Source organism: Macaca mulatta, chromosome 17 (assembly GCF_049350105.2).
Source record: "Macaca mulatta isolate MMU2019108-1 chromosome 17, T2T-MMU8v2.0, whole genome shotgun sequence".
Taxonomy (NCBI): Eukaryota; Metazoa; Chordata; class Mammalia; order Primates; family Cercopithecidae; genus Macaca; species Macaca mulatta.
This window is the reverse complement of record NC_133422.1, coordinates 16,415,742-16,433,268: the sequence shown is the minus strand read 5'-3', so window position 1 is coordinate 16,433,268 and position 17,527 is coordinate 16,415,742. Positions and strand designations below refer to the sequence as shown.

General features: G+C 41.1%; 1 protein-coding gene across 1 annotated transcript in view; it reads left to right on the top strand.

The window, feature by feature from the left end:
- SMAD9 (SMAD family member 9) overlaps positions 1 to 17,317 on the top strand; it is a 112,566-nt gene extending 95,249 nt beyond the window's left edge. The window contains exon 5 of the mRNA XM_077973559.1: positions 17,183 to 17,317. Within this exon, the coding sequence (XP_077829685.1) occupies positions 17,183 to 17,275 (93 nt within the window). The 3' untranslated portion in view covers positions 17,276 to 17,317. The remainder of the gene's footprint in view (positions 1 to 17,182) is intronic.
- Positions 17,318 to 17,527: the final 210 nt, after the last annotated feature.

The window sequence follows — 17,527 nt, the reverse complement described above, 5'->3', positions numbered from 1 at the left end:
TTGATTTTTAATACTTGCTCTTTGCTGTGGCTGCTGAGATAAGTCTTAACGTTTTCATTTCACACAGTGAAAATGTGTGAAAAGGAATACTGAATGGCAAAAGTTTAAAAAAAACAATGAATGTTCTATCAGTTCTATCAGTTGCTGGGTAATTGCTGGTTGTTAAATCTTGGCTTGCCCAAATCCCAGGAGAGAAAATATCCTGCCGTATCCTGAACTGTTAAGTAGATGTTCTTTTTCCCTTCATCCTGTTCTTTCGCCTGGTCAGATTTCCCATCCCACCTACCGGAAAGCAATGACTTTATTCAACAAACTATAAATCCATTCACACCAAGACGTTTGGGTGCTGACATGTAGGTAGATCAGTTATGTTTTAAAAAGAGGCAAGTGGAAGGGAGAAGGTTTGGAATTAGAGCAACCTAAGTAGTACTGTCCTGTGTGACTACAGCAAGTTGGTTACAGCCTCTCTGAGCCTCAGTTGCCTCATTAGTAAAACTTGGCAGTCGGTGGTGTGCTAGGGCCAACTGATGATACCTGGTTGCCAACATTTCAGAAATATAAATAGCAGAAAAATTAAACACTGCTATTATTAAAAATCTTACTACATGAACTTACAATAAGATTTATTAAAAACAAAGGTTACGGCCGGGCGCGGTGGCTCAGCCTGTAATCCCAGCACTTTTTGGGAGGCCGAGGAGGGTGGATCACGAGGTCAGGAGATCGAGACCATCCTGGCTAACACGGTGAAACCCTATCTCTACTAAAAATATAAAAAATTATTCGGGCGTGGTGGCGGGCGCCTGTAGTCCCAGCTACTCCGGAGGCTGAGGCAGGAGAATGGCGTGAACCCGGGAGGCGGAGCTTGCAGTAAGCCGAGATCGCACCACTGCACTCCAGCCTGGGTGACAGACCGAGATTCCGCCTCAATAAATAAACAAACAAAACAAAACCAAAAAACAAAGGTTACAAATCTCAAAACTCTTCATTTTCTAATTATTTTATTATGTTTTATCATTATCTGTGCTCTTAAGGTTATTTATGTCGTATCTGTATACGGAAATATTATTTAGTGGTGTGTTACTGCACATTTTCCCAACTCTGCCTTCAGTATGGCATGTTGATTGCTTGAAATCAGCCACTATTGCAGTATTTACACCAGGGAAATTATCAAATGCTACAAAGCAGGTTTACACTTATTGTTGATTGTCTCTGCACTTAAGAAACTGATAGTGAAAATGTTAATGAAGATTAAATTTAAGGCCGGGCTCAGTGGCTCCCATCTGTAATCCCAGCGCTTTGGGAGGCTGAGGCAGGCGGATCACGAGGTCAGGAGTTCGAAACCAGCCTGACCAACATGGTGAAATCTCTACTAAAAATACAAAAATCGGCCAGGTGTGGTGGCCCACACCTACAATCCCAGCTACTCAGGAGGCTGAGGCATGAGAATCGCTTGAACCCGGGAGGAAGAGATTGCCACCATGCCCTGCCAGGAGTAGTCTCTTTAAGTGGGAACCAGTGAGATGAAGAAGTGCTTATTCTTTTTTGATAATCTGGCTTATTTGGGCTTTTTTCATGACAAGGAAGCAAGGCCTATTAAAGGGGCCTCAAGCTCTGGGGGTCAGGGTGGGGCAATGCCGTCAGTAGACAAAACTAGGACAGAATGGCATCAGAATTGAGGCAGGGCTAGGGACCAGCTGCTCTCCCCAGCTGTCTTTCTCTCAGGTCTCCTACTTTTTTCTGGACAGTTTTCCTTTGTCTACCAGCTTTCTTCAGATCCTTCATAACTTGGGCTTGTACGTGGCTTTCTGGTTGGTCTCTGTTTGCAACATACTTTGCTTGCTGTCCCCTGTTCTTTTCTTGTGGTGGAGACGGGCAGGACTGAACCATACCAGAATTCCCATGGTCTCTGGATTCCGACTGGGTGTGACTAATGAGTGGGCCACTAGAGCAAGGGGAAAGTGAGCGATGAGGATACTGCCTGCACTCTGCTTCTCTCCTGCACTCTGCTTCTCTCCACCACTTTGCCTCTCTGGCAGTCTCTGTATCCCTCCGAGGCTACAGCTCCTGCTGAGGAGCGCTCTTGCACATTACTCGGTCTCGCTGAGCTCCAGTAACACTATTTCTGCCCCCTGCTTCTTCATGCCCAGGTAGTAATGGCTTCCTGCTGCTGCTACTTTCTGGATGGCTTTACCATCCTTTGCATGTTCTCTTAACCCTGTTTACATTCCTGCAAACAGTCTTGGTTAAAGTCTCTTTCTTTGAACCATCTGTATCTTCTGTTTCCTGCTGGGACTTTAAGACATAGTGGCCCTCAATGGAATTCATGTTCTTCAGTTCCTGAGGACCTTTCCATCTTAATTCTCACTGCTCGCTGGTGCCATTTCTCCAAGATTTCCATTTCAGACTCCAGATATTGAGACTTTGTTTTGCCTCATTTGTTCTTCTTATTACTGGGTTGGTTGGAGCTCATGGGAAAGCCATGGATGGTCTATACCTGGGTAAGGTGCCCATTCTTGATCCAGTCGGTGGTTGGAGGAGGAATCCTTTCACATAGAACAGGGGCTGTGGCTGTGTGGTTTCCCTTAAAGGGGGATGCAGGCTGGTAGGGACCAACTGATTTCAATCTACTACTTTGATTCTACCTTCCCAACATTCGTGTAATTTAACCCTGACTTGGACTTCTGCCTTTGGTAAAGAAAATGATATATGGTGAATTTTTATTTAACTTTAATAAAAGTTAAGAATTATTTTCTAGAACCAAAGGGCTATATCCTTTCTCCTCTATTTCCAACTCTATGCTCCATTTCCCCTTTTCTAGCTTATTTTTCTTTTATTTCTTGTCTCCATAAAACAGTGTCATGTTTTCCTGAGAAGTAATTTATGCTGTGAGTTGGGGGCTGAGGAAAGGAACCATTCTGATTTTCTTTTGCCAATCACTTTTTTTTTCAATCCTTTTTCAATCACCTGTGAAGCTTGGTGTCCACAGAGTACCAATTCTCACCAAAACAGAACTTTACCATTGTTATTATAGCATAGGAATCACAATGAAGAATTCTGATATGAGAAATTTATGACAATCTGTATTACACATTATATCATATATCACTATTTTATTTAATTAAAATTTATTTTTTAAGAAAACCTCATCTTTTGCTTCTCATGCTGAGAAGAATATTAGGAAAATAAAAATGAACATAGAGTTCATTTTTAAGCCTCTGTATTTCTTGCATTCCTCAGTTCATAGATAATACATGAACAAAAAAGAGACTGTGCTCAGAATTTCAGAAATACTGTTCTGATTTTGTTTAGAATAGCCAGGAGATGACCTCCTTTGAAAGAAGATTCTAAAGAATTGTTGGATACATAACACTTTTATGTTTATCTCATCGTGTAAGCGTGAAGCAGTTTTAGGGGCTTACATATTCATAGATAGTCATGCCTCATATGTTCACTTCAGTCAGAGGCTGAGTGCCTATGTTTTTTATCTTTTACATCCCAAATCATTCTTGAATCTGGCCTAACACAGATGTCACAAGATGTATTGCTCATATGTTAATACAACATAGGATAGCAGAGAAATATCCCCAAGCATGACCTTCTGTGGTTCCTTTACAAGAGCAGTTCTTTTATCAACACATGTGTGTTAGTCTGTTTTGTGATGCTATAATAGAATACCCGAGGCTGGCTAATTTATAAAGAAAAGAGATTTATTTGGCTCACAAGAAGCATGGCACCAGCATCTGCTTGACTTCAGGTGAGGGCTAGACGTGGTGGAGGTCAAAACATAGTGGAGAAGGTCACAGGGAAAATGGTCACTTGTGAAGAGAGGACAAAACAGGAGGAGGAGCCTCACGTTATTACAGCTCGCTTTCATGGGAACTAATCCATTCCTAAGAGAACTACTCCAGTCCTGACAGAGCAAAAACGAACTGCCTTGAGAATGGCACCAAGCCATTCATGAAGGATCTGCTCCCATGACCCAAACACCTCCCACTAATCCCCATCATCCTACATTGCCACACTGGGGCTGAAGTTTCCACGAATTTTGGTGGGGACAAACCACGTCTAAGCCATAGCAACATGACATATATTCACAATAGTTGTGATGTTATCAGATACTCACACACCAAGCTGATTCCTCATTTGAACATGAGTAGGGAAATTTATTTTAAAAACTATGTTTTAGTAATCTGGGACCAGATAAGTCTGGTCCCAGACAAATAGTGTGACTAGAAGGGCAATGAGAAGCAGTCCTTGATTCATATATAAACATAGAGCTGGCAACCGGATCCATTTGCCATGGCAGCCAAAGTCTGGGTCTGGATGTGAAATAGGTGATGTTCTCATCCATCTTGCTATATGTAGGGATGGTGGGGGGTAGCATTTTTTTTTTTTTTTTTTTTTTTGAGAGGGAGTTTCGCTCTTGTTGCCCGGGCTCGAGTGCAATGGCTCAATCTCGGCTCATCACAACCTCTGCCTCTTGGGTTCAAGCAATACTCCTGCCTCAGCCTCTCAAGTAGCTGGGATTACAGGCACCCGCCACCACGCCCAGCTAATTTTTGTATTTTTAGTAGAGATGGGTTTCACCATTTTGGCCAGGCTGGTCTCGAATTCCTGACCTCGTGATCTGCCCGCCTCGGTCTCCCAAAGTGCTAGGATTACAGGCGTGAGCCACCGTGCTCGGCCAGGGGTGACATTTTTTTTAAAACTTGTTAAAATTTTGGTTTAACTAAGTTGCTTATTTATTAAGATGCTATTGTTTTGATTAAGATGAACTGTAATGAGGCATTAAACCCCATCAGTTTATAGCAACATTAATTTTTCCAAAGATGGGAGATTTACAGAAATGTGAGTAGGTTACTTTACCAAAGGTCCATTCTAGTTAGGCAAAAAAGACTTCTAGTGACAAGAGTAAAGATGATGACTTTGGTAGCCCAATATGTGAAGTAGTATTTGTTCTGGGCCAGTCCAATCTGGGAAGACCAGTGCCCCAACTATATTTTAGACCACCCTTGCCATTATACCTTCATCAAGGGACTCTGAGAAGATCTCAAAGGACAGAGATATAGGACAGGGAGCCAGGGAAAGAAGCCTAATCATATGATACATAAAACATGCAATTCACCTACAGATGTACTTCCGGCTTGTAGTACTGCTATATTTGTGTTTAAAAGCACAAACATTCTGGTAAATTCTATTTTGTACAATTTCCATCAAAAAAGGAAAGAAATACATGGTACATTGTATATTTACATATTTCCAGTGTATGTGCTATATTCCTAACAGAAGAAGACTTTTTTTTTGAGTAAGCATTGATGAGAAACAAACTTTGTACTTACTTACAATTTTACACATTCAATGACTAGAATGATTTTCTTTTTTTCTTTTCCTTTTTTTTTTTTTTTTGAGACAGGGTCTAGCTCTGTTGCTCAGGCTGGAGTGCAGTGGTGGAATCTCAGCTCAATGCAGCCTTGACCTCTAGGACTCAAGTGATCTGGTACCTCAGCCTCCCAAGTAACTGGGACCACGGGCACACACCATCATGCCCAGCTAATTTTTTTTTTTTTTTTGGTGAGGTGGAGTCTTGCTCTGTTGTCCAGGCTGGAGTGCAATAGCACAATCTCAGCTCACTGCAACCTCTGTCTTCTGGGTTCAAATGATTGTCCTGCCTCAGCCTCCCTAGTAGCTGGGATTACAGGTGGGGGCCACCACACCCAGCTAGATTTTGTATTTTTAGTAGAGACGGGGTTTCACCATATTTGCCCGGCTGATCTCAAACTCCTGACCTCAAGTGATCCTCCCACCTTGGCTTCCCAAAGTGCTGGGATTACAGGTGTGAGTCACTGCACCCAGTCAAATTTTTGTATCTTTTTAAAGGACGGGGTTTCACCATGTTGCCCAGGCTGGTCTCAAACTCCTGAGCTCAAGGGATCCACCTGCCTCAGCCTCCCAAAGTACTGGGATTACAGATGTGAGCCCCTGCACCCCGCCAAATAATTTTCCGTAGATCGGTTTCTGGCTCTATACATTTCAAACTCTTTTTCTCCTCCACTAGCTCATGCTGAGAGCTGTAGGACACATTTATATTGTGATTTGACCTCTGGCCCTACATTTTCTTGTCATGATGTCCAATGAGTCAGCACTGTAGGAAGTGGGAATATTCCTGAAAGCCACTGGGAGAGCCATTGAGCAATCCCTGAACCATTAACAGAAGAGACTGTGAATGACATGAATACATCCCACTAAGCCCAAGATAACTGTCTTACAACCTCACTCGCTCAGCCAGACCCCTGAAGGCCCAGTGCCTCTTCAACACCACCCAATGTGAGATGAAATGTGACAGAAGGAGAGTTCCAGTGGAAAGACACTGTGAGTGGGCGCAACTGATTAAGGTTAATTACTTTCTTTTACAAATTTTACACAAATGCAGGACCATGTGAACACATTGCTGGCCTCTCCCAGCCTTGGAGGGGAAAGTGGAGGATCAGGAACTTAAGTTTCATCTTTGCATAAACCTACCTCTTGTTATAAGTACTCTGTCCAGATAAGGGGTGAACTGAAGGTTTGTGTTTCCATGGCCCCTCAGAAAGGACATATTTCATTTAAATTTAAAGGCCTACTTAGGGCGATTATGGTTTGGAATTGTCTTAGGTAAAGGATTTCCTTTTTTCTTTATATTTAAAAACGATTGTGCAGGGTCCTTATCATCGGGACTCATTTTCACCCTTCCTTCCTTCCTTCCTTCCTTCCTTCCTTCCTTCCTTCCTTCCTTCCTTCCTTCCTTCCTTCCTCCCTCTCTCTCTTTCTCTCTTTCTCTCTCTCTTTCTCTCTTTCTCTCTTTCTCTCTCTCTCTCTTTCTTTCTTTCTTTCTCTCTTCTTTTCCATGTTTGTTTGTTTGTTTATTGGAGATGGAGTCTTGCTCTTGTTGCTCAGGCTGGAGTGCAGTGGTGCCATCTTGGCTCACTGCAACCTCTGCTCCCCGGGTTCCAGCACTTCTGCTTCAGCCTCCTGAGTAGCTGGGATTACAGGTACACACCACCACACCCAGCTAATCTTTTGTATATTAGTAGAGATGGGGTTTCACCAGGTTGCCCAGGCTGGTCTCGAACTCGAGCTCAGGCAATCTGCCCGCCTTGGTCTCCCAAAGTTCTGGGATTACGGGCATGAGCCACTGTGCTCGGCCTCAACGTTTATTTTTAATAAGCCCCAAGGAAATCTTATTCCTAAATTAGCAAGAAACTGTGAGAACTGGCCTACCTTAGAGATTTGCTGTTATTATTGATGGGGTCCAAGACACGCTACCCCAAATATGGAAACTTGGAGGCCACTGTCTGACCTTCTCCTATCTTTATGTGTGAGAGCTGGCTGTAAAAGAATTCTTTGACATACCTCTCCTGAAAGTAGGTCATAAGAACCTCATGTGACAGGTGTCCTGCCCTAAACCCAGAGGAAAGGAATAAAGACATAGTGATGCTAAGAAGAGTCTGATCAAACAGTCCTTGCTAAGTTCCCCCAGTTTATTACTGCTAGATCGTATCCCCTTTGTCCAATTATACTTTTACATGACTATCCACTCTTTATCAAACCTAGGCATGAAAACACAGTTTTCTCTATTTCTTTGGGTATTTATTTCTGAAGGCTCTCGTTTCAAGTAAAACTTGTGTTAAATAAATTTGTTAAGCTTTTCTCTCATTAATCTGTCTTTTGTTACAGGAGTATTAGCCATGACCCTTGTGATGGGTGAGGCAAAGAAGTTACTTTTCCCCTCTACAGTATTAAATGAGATAATATGACAGCACTTAAAAAGGGCTCAATTAAGGGTAATGGCAGGGTAAGCAGTTTATTGAATGAGCTGGATTGGTAGGATTTAGGAAATAACTGTTTTCTTCTACCACTTTCTTCAGACCTGATGTATCTGCTTTTCCTTTCCCAACTCTGGAGAATATTTTGGGACGATCCCTTAGTGTCTCTATTCACTTTCATGAATTAATAAGCAATCTCATTTTCAGGCTACAAAAAGCTTTGGAAAATAATAATATCAAACTTCATATTTTTTTCATGTACTTTGGAGCTTCTCTCTTTTATAATTCGAGTCTGAAAATTAACTAGGGGGTGGCGGGCAGACAACATGCCCAGTTTCTTCATTCTCCTGTTCTCCACTTTCTCCCCACTTACTGTTGTGATTTGTTTTTTCTTTTTGGACGGAGTTTTGCTCTTGTTGCCCAGGCCAGAGTGCAATGGCACGATCTCACCTCACTGCAACCTCTGCCTCCCGGGTTCAAGTGATTCTCCCGCCTCAGCCTCCTGAGTAGCTGGGATTACAGGTGCATGCTATCACCACGCCTGACCATGTTGCTATTTTTGACTCCTTCAATTAAGGCACAGGGATGGGGAGAGCTACAGTTGAAGAGTGATGGTGGGTGCTACTGGAATCTGTAGTTGGGGCTTTTCATGTGACAGATGTCCTAATGATGGCTTCCTCTCTGGGGGCTTCTATGACTTCTGTTTCCCTGATTTAGATGATACCCATTACTTAGAATCTTTCTGCTGGTGGATCGCCATACTGCCACATGTGGTCCTCCTGGACAAAGTCCTTTTGGGATAACTTAAGCCCAACCATCTTGGCCTACCAAAGATAAAAGAGAAGCTGACTCCTATAGCTCCTGGTGTCCCTAGCCTTTTACATTTTTATCAAGACAGTGTTAGCTAGTCCCTTGCTTTTAGATGTATTTTAGAAAGGTTCAGGCAACATTCCTTGTCACCCTCCAAACTATACAGTATATGTGTGCAATTATCATGTTTTTTCTAAGTCCTACTCATTTATCTTGAAAGGAAGAAGGGTGTTAAATTTATGAGAGTCCATTGATTTAGACTGAGCCCCTGCACCAGGTTCCAGCAAACCAAAAAAGAATGCAGTCACTCATGCTCGAGTTCCACATCCCCAAACTGAAAATAGATTGTTTAATCTGACCTTCTGAGAAATCAGAAGATGATAGCCAAATCTCTGATCAGCCCAGTTTTAGCCCACATAATAAGGAAGTTCCCTCTGCTCTAACCCTTACAAGGAAAGTAATCTGACACTAACCAATCTGCTTTTTTGTATTATACTATTTCCTTGTTCCTGCTCAAGCTGCCTTTTAAAAAAGGACTGTTTTTCCATGTCCAGCAGAACACCTGTCCAAATCTTTAGATGGGGTGCTGCTTGATTCACGAATTGCTAATAAAATCCAATTAAATTTTAGATTGAATTTGTTGAGATTTTGTTTTTTGACAAAGGAAACACACAGTTCACTTGCCACTCTCTTAGAAGAAATCCTCTCTTTGCATTTTATTTGGTTTTGCCACTGTCAGCTTTTCCTAGAAGAAGATGTGGGCTGAAGAGGGGGAATGAGTTTCAGAGTACAGAACCAGTTTGGGACCACACTGGTGCCCTGGGAGCTGGTACCTAAGTGTGGGCACCTAAAACCTGGTGTTCTCTTCTTTGGCGACCTACTCAGAACTATGAGACAACAGAAAGAAAAGTAGTTATTGTTATAATTTGTGTAGTCATGGTTTGGGCCACTTAGATCTTCAACTTTTTTCCTAATGTATTGTTGTTTTCTCATTCAGCCTTGCAATTTTTCATGCAGAAGAGCTCTAATGCTAAGGTACCTCGATTGCAAAGTTACCCCACCATCAATCGAGGTGGCACATCAATGTGTACCCCCACAACCACATGCCCAGTCTCTTCAGTTTATGTTACTATCACTGTTATCATGGGATCTATGCAGTCAATTGTTCACGATAGGCACTAAAGCAGGGAGGTCATAGTTTGGGATAATACTGAATTTCCATGTAATAACAATATACAAACAAAGTCTTAGGTTCCTCATTGCTATCAGTGAGAGTCCTCACCTGCTGAGCCTGGAAACCACACCAAAAGAAGACTCATTTCCTCACTAGGTTACATGTTGGAGGAATTCGGGAAGAGGGACTTCATCTCAGAAGAGGACCCTACCTTTTCGAGAGATCTGCTATAACATATAAGCAGAATGCAGTGATAGGGGGAAAGATAGGAATATAAAGTTGGATTGGAAAAACAGCTAGAACAAATTAAACTGGGAACAGGTACCTTCTGACTAAAAGTACCAGACTCTATATGGAGATATACATGGCCAAGGAAAATTCACAATGCAACATTCTAAAGGCTCCCCGGAGATCTGAGCGTTAGAGGATGGTCTAGCATAGGCTAAAGTGATTAAAGATCAATTACAGAAATCTGTCAGGGAACTGAGTACAAACAAGTTATGCTCTGGAACGAGCATAAATGCCATAATCATTACCTTGGGAGACAGAGAAGCTCTGAATCAAGCCATCAAAAGAAATGTCTTCCTGGAGAGCAAACTTAATTAAACAGAAGGCGAGGCTCCTGGAATCTGTCCGGCATCAGAAAAGAACTGGTCCTGCATTATCCAAGCCGAGAGGATGGACACTGACTTCACGCCATCCATGGATCCGGTTCCAATCCAAATACACCTTGTGTTGGGTGTGGTGGCTCATGCCTGTAATCTCAACACTTTGGGAGGCCAAGGCGGGCAGATCACTTGAGCTCAGGAGTTCAAGACCAGCCTGGGCAACATAATGAGACCTCATCTCTACAAAAAAGTCAACAAAAAGTAAGCTGGGTGTGGTAGCGCACACCTGTAGTCCCAGGCTGAGGTGGGAAGGTCATTTGAGCCCAAGGAGGTCAAGGCTGTGGTGAACTGAGATTATGCCGCTGCATTCCAGCCTGGGTGAGAGAGCGAGACCTTCTCTCCAAATAAATAAATCATTAAATAAATAAATAAAAGAAGAACCGAAACACAAATACAACTCACATGTTCTTGTGAGGTATTGAAAATCTTTTCATCCTGTGAACCAAACAGTCTGCCTTCAAAATTAAAGGGAACTTGCTGCAAAAAGTAGGGCAATGGGAAGCAAGCTGACATCCTTTTGAATATTTGCATAGGCTCAGTTCCCAAGCTAAGCAAATGCCACAGACTCCCTGGGGGAGGTGGCAAGAACAGAGATGACAGTGCTAAGGTAGCTCGATTGCTAAGTTCCAGAGACACAGAGCTAAGCAGCACTAAGTGTACTTTTAGATGACAAAGGGCTGGTAGATGGCTAAAATTAGGGAAACCACATTTAAATATTTGCTCACCATTGTTGTGGTCATCGGGGGGTAGAGTATAGATGCTGCTTGTTTTGCATCATTAACTGTTTCCTTTTGTTACACTAGTGTTTTTGAATTAATGTGAGCAAAATAACAGTAAGATGTCACCATCATTAGTTCTTTGTTTTGTGGGCCAAGCCAATTTTTGGTGGCTATCCTCCATGGCCTTTGATGTTTGTCCTCTTGAAGAGTATTTTGGTACCTGCTATGATGTGTGCACCAAGACAAGCCATGCATTTTGGGTGGGAATGGCTCTAAAGTTTGAATGTAATCAATCATGTGGCCAGAGTCTGGGTCATCCCAAGAGTTCTGATGAGTGTGAAGGGCTCCTGGATATCCAGTGACTCCTTAAATATGTGTCAGCCTGTTTTATTGGCTTACTATGTCCTTCAAAGTGCTCAGAATGTGTGCCAGTCATGGTGGCTCACACTTGTAATCCCAACACTTTGGGAGGCTGAGGCAGGAGGATCACTTGAACCCAGGAGTTTGAGACCAGCCTGGGCAGCATGGTGAGGATCCCATCTCTACAAAAAAAAAAAAAAAAAAAAATTTAGCCAAGTGTTGTGGCGCATGCCTGTAGTTCCAACAACTTGGGAGGCTGAGGCAGGAGCATCACTTGAGCCCAGGAGATTGAGGCTGCATTGAGCTGTGATTATGCCACTGCACTCCAGCCTGGGTGACAGAGTGAGACCCTATCTAAAAAAAAAAAAAATTAATTAATAAAAAAATCAAGTGTTCAGAATACAACAGACAGATGACAGTTTGTCATTGTCTTTCTATAACAAAAATATCTAGAGCTTTATCGACACCTTATGGATCAGGATGCTTACTTCATTTTTAGAACTATAGTTACAACTTCCAACTACCTTTTACAAAATTATGGCCAGTTGTTACCTGCCTTGACATGAAGTTATTTTAGATGTGCTAGTATGAGCCTGGTGGACTCTTAGGGAAGGTTTTGTTTTGATCAAAGTCTGTGGAAGTCTACTTATTCTATAGGACAATTTGGCTCCCCTGGTGTGGGGTTAATTTCCACTTAATGGGAGCTATGTAGACAGCTTGTAATGCAGTCCCAGGAAACAGGACTTTTCTGAAAATCATGTTGAATCAATCAAGGAGTCATGAAAATAAAGTTGAAAAGCAAGAATTGTTATTGGAACTGCTTTTTCTTTTTTCTTTCTCTTTTCTTTTTTTTTTTTAATTTTATTTTATTTGAGACCGTGTCTTGCTCTTGTTGCCCAGGCTGGAGTGCAGTGGCCCGAATTTGGCTCACTGCAACCTCCACCTCCCAGGTTCAAGCGATTCTCCTGCATCAGCCTCCCAAGTAGCTGGGATTACAGGCATGCGCCATCACACCCAGTTAATTTTTGTATTTTTAGTAGAGACAGGGTTTTGCCATGTTGGCCAGGCTGGTCTTGAACTCCTGACTTCAGGTGATTTGCTTGCCTCGGCCTCCCAAAGTGCTAAGATTACAGGCATGAGCCAACATATCTGGTCTGGAAATGATTTTTCAAACAAGGTAAAAAACAGAGCTTTCATACCCTCTCTATTATGTATACTTATCACTGTTTTGTTATGAATTACAGTTCGTCCTTGAAAAACAGGGGTTTGAACCATGCAGGTCCACTTATGTGTGGATTTTCTTCTGACTCTGCCACTCCTAAGACAGCAAGACCAACCTCTTCTCTTTGTTCTCCTCACCCTACTGAACATGGAGACAACAAGGATGAAAACCTTTATAATGATCCACTTAATGAATAGTAAATATATTTTATATTCCTTATGATTCTCTTAATACAATTTTCTTTTCTCTAGCTTACTTTATTGTAAGAATACAGTATGTGACATGTATAACATACAAAATATACTGTTTATGTTCTCAGTAAGGCTTCCAGTTGAGAGTAGACTATTAATATTGAAGTTTTTTGGGAGTCAAAAGTTATATGAGGATTTTCAATTGCACAGGGGTCAGTGCCTCTAACCCCTGTGTTGTTCAAGGGGTCAACTGCACTGTCTCACATTGTCAGCCAAGAGAAAAAGAATATGTTAACATCAGGGCTATATCCTCTGGAAGAACAACAAAAATGCTTTTTGAGTTGAGAAAATAACTTCAGATACTACTACAATTCCTCAGAAGAATTAAGCCAGAGTGCCAGGTATATTAATCAAGTATCAGTGAAAGGAGTACTGAAGTTTTCTAAAAGGAAAAAAAAAAAAAAAATGATCAAGTAGTTTTTAGTTGGCAGTTGGGTAAACACTCAACTGCCACTGGGTTGGCCATGTTTAACACTAAATATTGGAGGGAGACCTAATCTAGGCCCTGGTGCAGTGGGGCTTTAATGTGCAAGCACAGGAAAGAATCAGTCCCTCCCTGGCATAGGAAGGAACATAATCTAAGACCCAAAGGTTAACTCGACAGGCTGGGCACTGTGGCTCACGCCTGTAATCGCAGCACTTTGGGATGCCAAGGTGGATGAATCACGTGAGGTCAGGAGTTTGAGACCAGCCTGGCCAACATAGTGAAACCCTGTCTCTACTGAAAATACAAAAATTAGCCGGGCGTGGTGGCACATGCCTGTAGTCCCAGCTACTCGGGAGGCTGAGGGAGAAGAATCGCTTGAACCCAGGAGGTGTAGGTTGCAGTAAGCCAAGATCGCACCATTGCACTCCAGCCTGGGTGACAGAGCGAGACTCTATCTCAAAAAATAAAAATAAAATAAAATAAAAAGATTACCTCGACAGAACCTTGACTCCAGCCCTATTCTGCCAGCTCAGCACCATGGGTAGGGAAGCACCCACTTCTCCCCAGGTGAGATCGAGGGTATAATCCTCATGACCAGGATTTATTCCTCATACACTTGGCTGTAAGAGGTTTCTATGGCACTCTGCCCACAGGGCATCCACCATGGATGAGTTATTCCTTACTTCTTAAGTGTCATTTGCTTGTTTAATTTTGTTTAATCTGTTACCAATACAGAAGAAAACAATTCCATAGTTCCCTTCCCTTGAGTTTATACTATACTGCTGAGTTGGTTGAATACAATTTATTCTGAATGATTTCATAAAACAAAATAATAATTTGTATTTTACTTTGGACATAAGATGTAATTTGTACATCTGATATTCTGAGAATGCTTAGCATTTCAAATGAAAGCATAAAATCATAACTGGTTGAACTTTTGGCGAAGTCCTAAAGGACTTGTTAAGGATGGTGACTATAGGTTTTTAGGATGTATTCAATCAATTCTTTAAAAGAATTTATTGAGATATAATTTATGTGCCATAAAGTTTACCCATTTTAAGTGTACATTTCAATTTTTTTTTTCAGTATGTTTCCAGAGTTGCATAACCTTAACCTAACTTTGGATTTTCTTCAACTCAGAAAGAAACCCTGTACCATCAGCAGTCATTCCCATTCTTTCTCCCCACTCTTTTCCTTTTCCACTCCTAGGCAACCAGGAATCTACTTTCTCTCTCTGTCTTGATAGATTTGCCTATCCTGGACATTTCATTAACTGATATCATACAACATGTGATCTTTGTGAGTGACAGTGGTTTCTCTTATTTAACTTTTCTTTTTCTCCTTTCTTTCCCTTCCTTCCTTCCTTCCTTCCTTCCTTCTTTTCTTCCTTTCACTTTCTTTTCTTTTCTTTTTTCTTTTCCCTCCCTCCCTCCCTCTCTCTTTCTTTCTTTCTTTCTTTCTTTCTTTCTCTTTCTTTTCTTTCTTCTTCTTCTTTTTTTTTTTTTTTGACAGGGTCTTGCTCTGTCACCCAGGCTGGATGCAGTGGTGCAATCATAGCTCACTGCAGCTTCAAACTCCTGGTCTCAAGTGATCTTCCTGCCTCAGCTTCCCTTGTAGCCGGGACTATATGTCAGTGCCACCACACCCAGCTAATTTAATTAATTAATTAATTTATTTATTTATTTTTGTAGAGATGGGGTTTTGCCATGTTGCCCAGGTTGGTCTTGAACTCCTGGCCTCAAGTAATCCTCTTACCTCGGCCTCCCAAAGAACTGGGATTGTAGGTATGAGCCACTATGCCTGGCTTCGCTTAGCTTTCCAATCACTCATTCTTTCCGTATATATTCATTGAGCTTCTATTATTTACGCCGTGGTAGAGGTAAATAAAACTCTCTTCCTTAAAGGAGCTTAGAGTGGTGGTTCTTGACTCTGTTAGACCCAAAGGTCCCTCGTTTTTTTAAACAAATATTTTGTAAAATTTCTTTCACAATCTCAAAATAAAATTCGCATTTAAAATGACACACTTATGCAGAGAATTTAAAAATGAACATTATCCTCGGGGGCTGGGAGAAGGGAAAAATGGAGAGTTGTTTAAGGGGTGTAGAGTTGCAGTTTAACTAGATGAAAAGTTCTGGAGATTGGTTGCACAACAATGTAAATATACTTAGCACTATTGAGCTGTATATTTCAAAATGATCAATATGGTAGATTTGGAGATGTTTATTTTTATCACAATTTAAAATATTCCACATTGTCCTAAATGTAATATAAAGGAGACATAAAGAAGAAAGTAATTTGTAATGTAATAATATGTGTATCTCATGTGTTAATTTCCAGGCTCAATTAGGCAGAACTATAATGATGTAGTCAAATGCACTCATCCGATAAAATAAATAAGAAATAGAGGTCATTTCAAAATAAGAGGTACAGGAAAAGGAAAGAACAGAGGCATATGTGAACACTAGAATAGAAATAGTTTAGGAGAAACTAAAACAAACCACACTAGTTTGTATATGATAAGAGAACAAGATGAAAACCTTTAATGTAGGGAAAATGTCCAAGACAAATTATGGGCATTGAAGGGAGAAAATGAGTTGGGCATTATTTAAAAATGAAGGATAAAATAATTCTATTGTAACACATGGTATGGATAAAAGTATCTCACATAATGTCTTAAAATCCCACAATTTATTTGGTTATAAGACCAGTCTCTAGAGCTTAAAAATACATGGGTGACCATTCTCTGATAAGCAATGGTGAATAGAGTAGACTGGAAAAAGAAACCATCAGACAAGAGGCTCTAAGAGATTGTGCTCTGGGGACTCCAAATGGTAGAGAAAAAACAAGTAGCCAAAAAATAAGTAGCCAAAATATAGTTGATATGGTTTGGCTGTGTCCCAACCCAAATCTTATGTTGACTTGTAGCTCCCATAATTCCCACATGTTATGAGAGGGACACAGTGGGAGCTAATTGAATTATGGGGATGGTTTCCCCCATGTTCTCTTGGTTTTCCCCCTTGTTCTCTTGGTAGTGAATAAGTCTCATGAGATCTGATGATTTTATAAGGGATTTCCCCTTTCATTTGGCTCTCATTCTCTCTTGCCTGCTGCCATGTAAGATGTGGCTTTCGCCTTCGGCCATGATTGTGAGGCCTCCCCAGCCACATGGAATTGTGAGTCCATTAAACCTCTTTCCTTTATAAATTACCCAGTCTCGGGTATGTCTTTATTAGTAGCATGAGAACACACTAATAACAACAGTTTCAAAATGTAATTATCATAGCATATATATCTTATCATAGTACTTTCAACTTAAACAAATATATGCTAATAATATTAAATATTTGAAAACAATATCTTGTATTAAAATTCAGTGACATGTCTGTTTCCTAGGTCTATGCTTCAATATTTTGTACAGAGCCTATGAAAGTTAGCTTAAAATCTCCTGTCACCGGTTTGCAATTGATTTTCATGACATTTGCAGTAAGCATTTTGAAACCATCCTCAGCTATATGTGTAGTAGGAATGCTGTCATATGGCCATACCACTCTGAACCCACCTGATCTCATCTGATCTCAGAAACTGAGCAGAGTCAGGCCTGGTTAGTACTTGGATGGGAGGAATGCTGCCATAATTTAGATTATTTTCAAACAAGTGGGTGAGAAAGTCTTAGCTGGATCCCAGATCTTTTTATAATGACTGATTAAATCATACATTGTCCTCAAAGTTCAATTTTTCTCTTTTTATAGGAGAGGCACCATACTGAAATCAATGAACTTTTCTTGAAAATGCTGGCAAAGATATTCCACATCTGTTTGAAACCACCCAATCTGGTATTGTAAAATGTTAATGGATCTTTAAACCTAATCATCACAGCATCCAAATGAGAGCAATGTATTTCTGAGTCAGTATCTTTTAATCTACCCTTATGTCAGATTATGCGGCAAAGCTGAAAACTATAAAAATTATCATTGAGCAAGTGCAATGGATTGAATGTTTATGTGCCCTTAAAATTTAAATGTTAAAATCTTAACAGCCCTGGTGATGGTATTAGGAGGTGGGTCCTTTGGGGGTGATTAGACTATGAGGGCAGA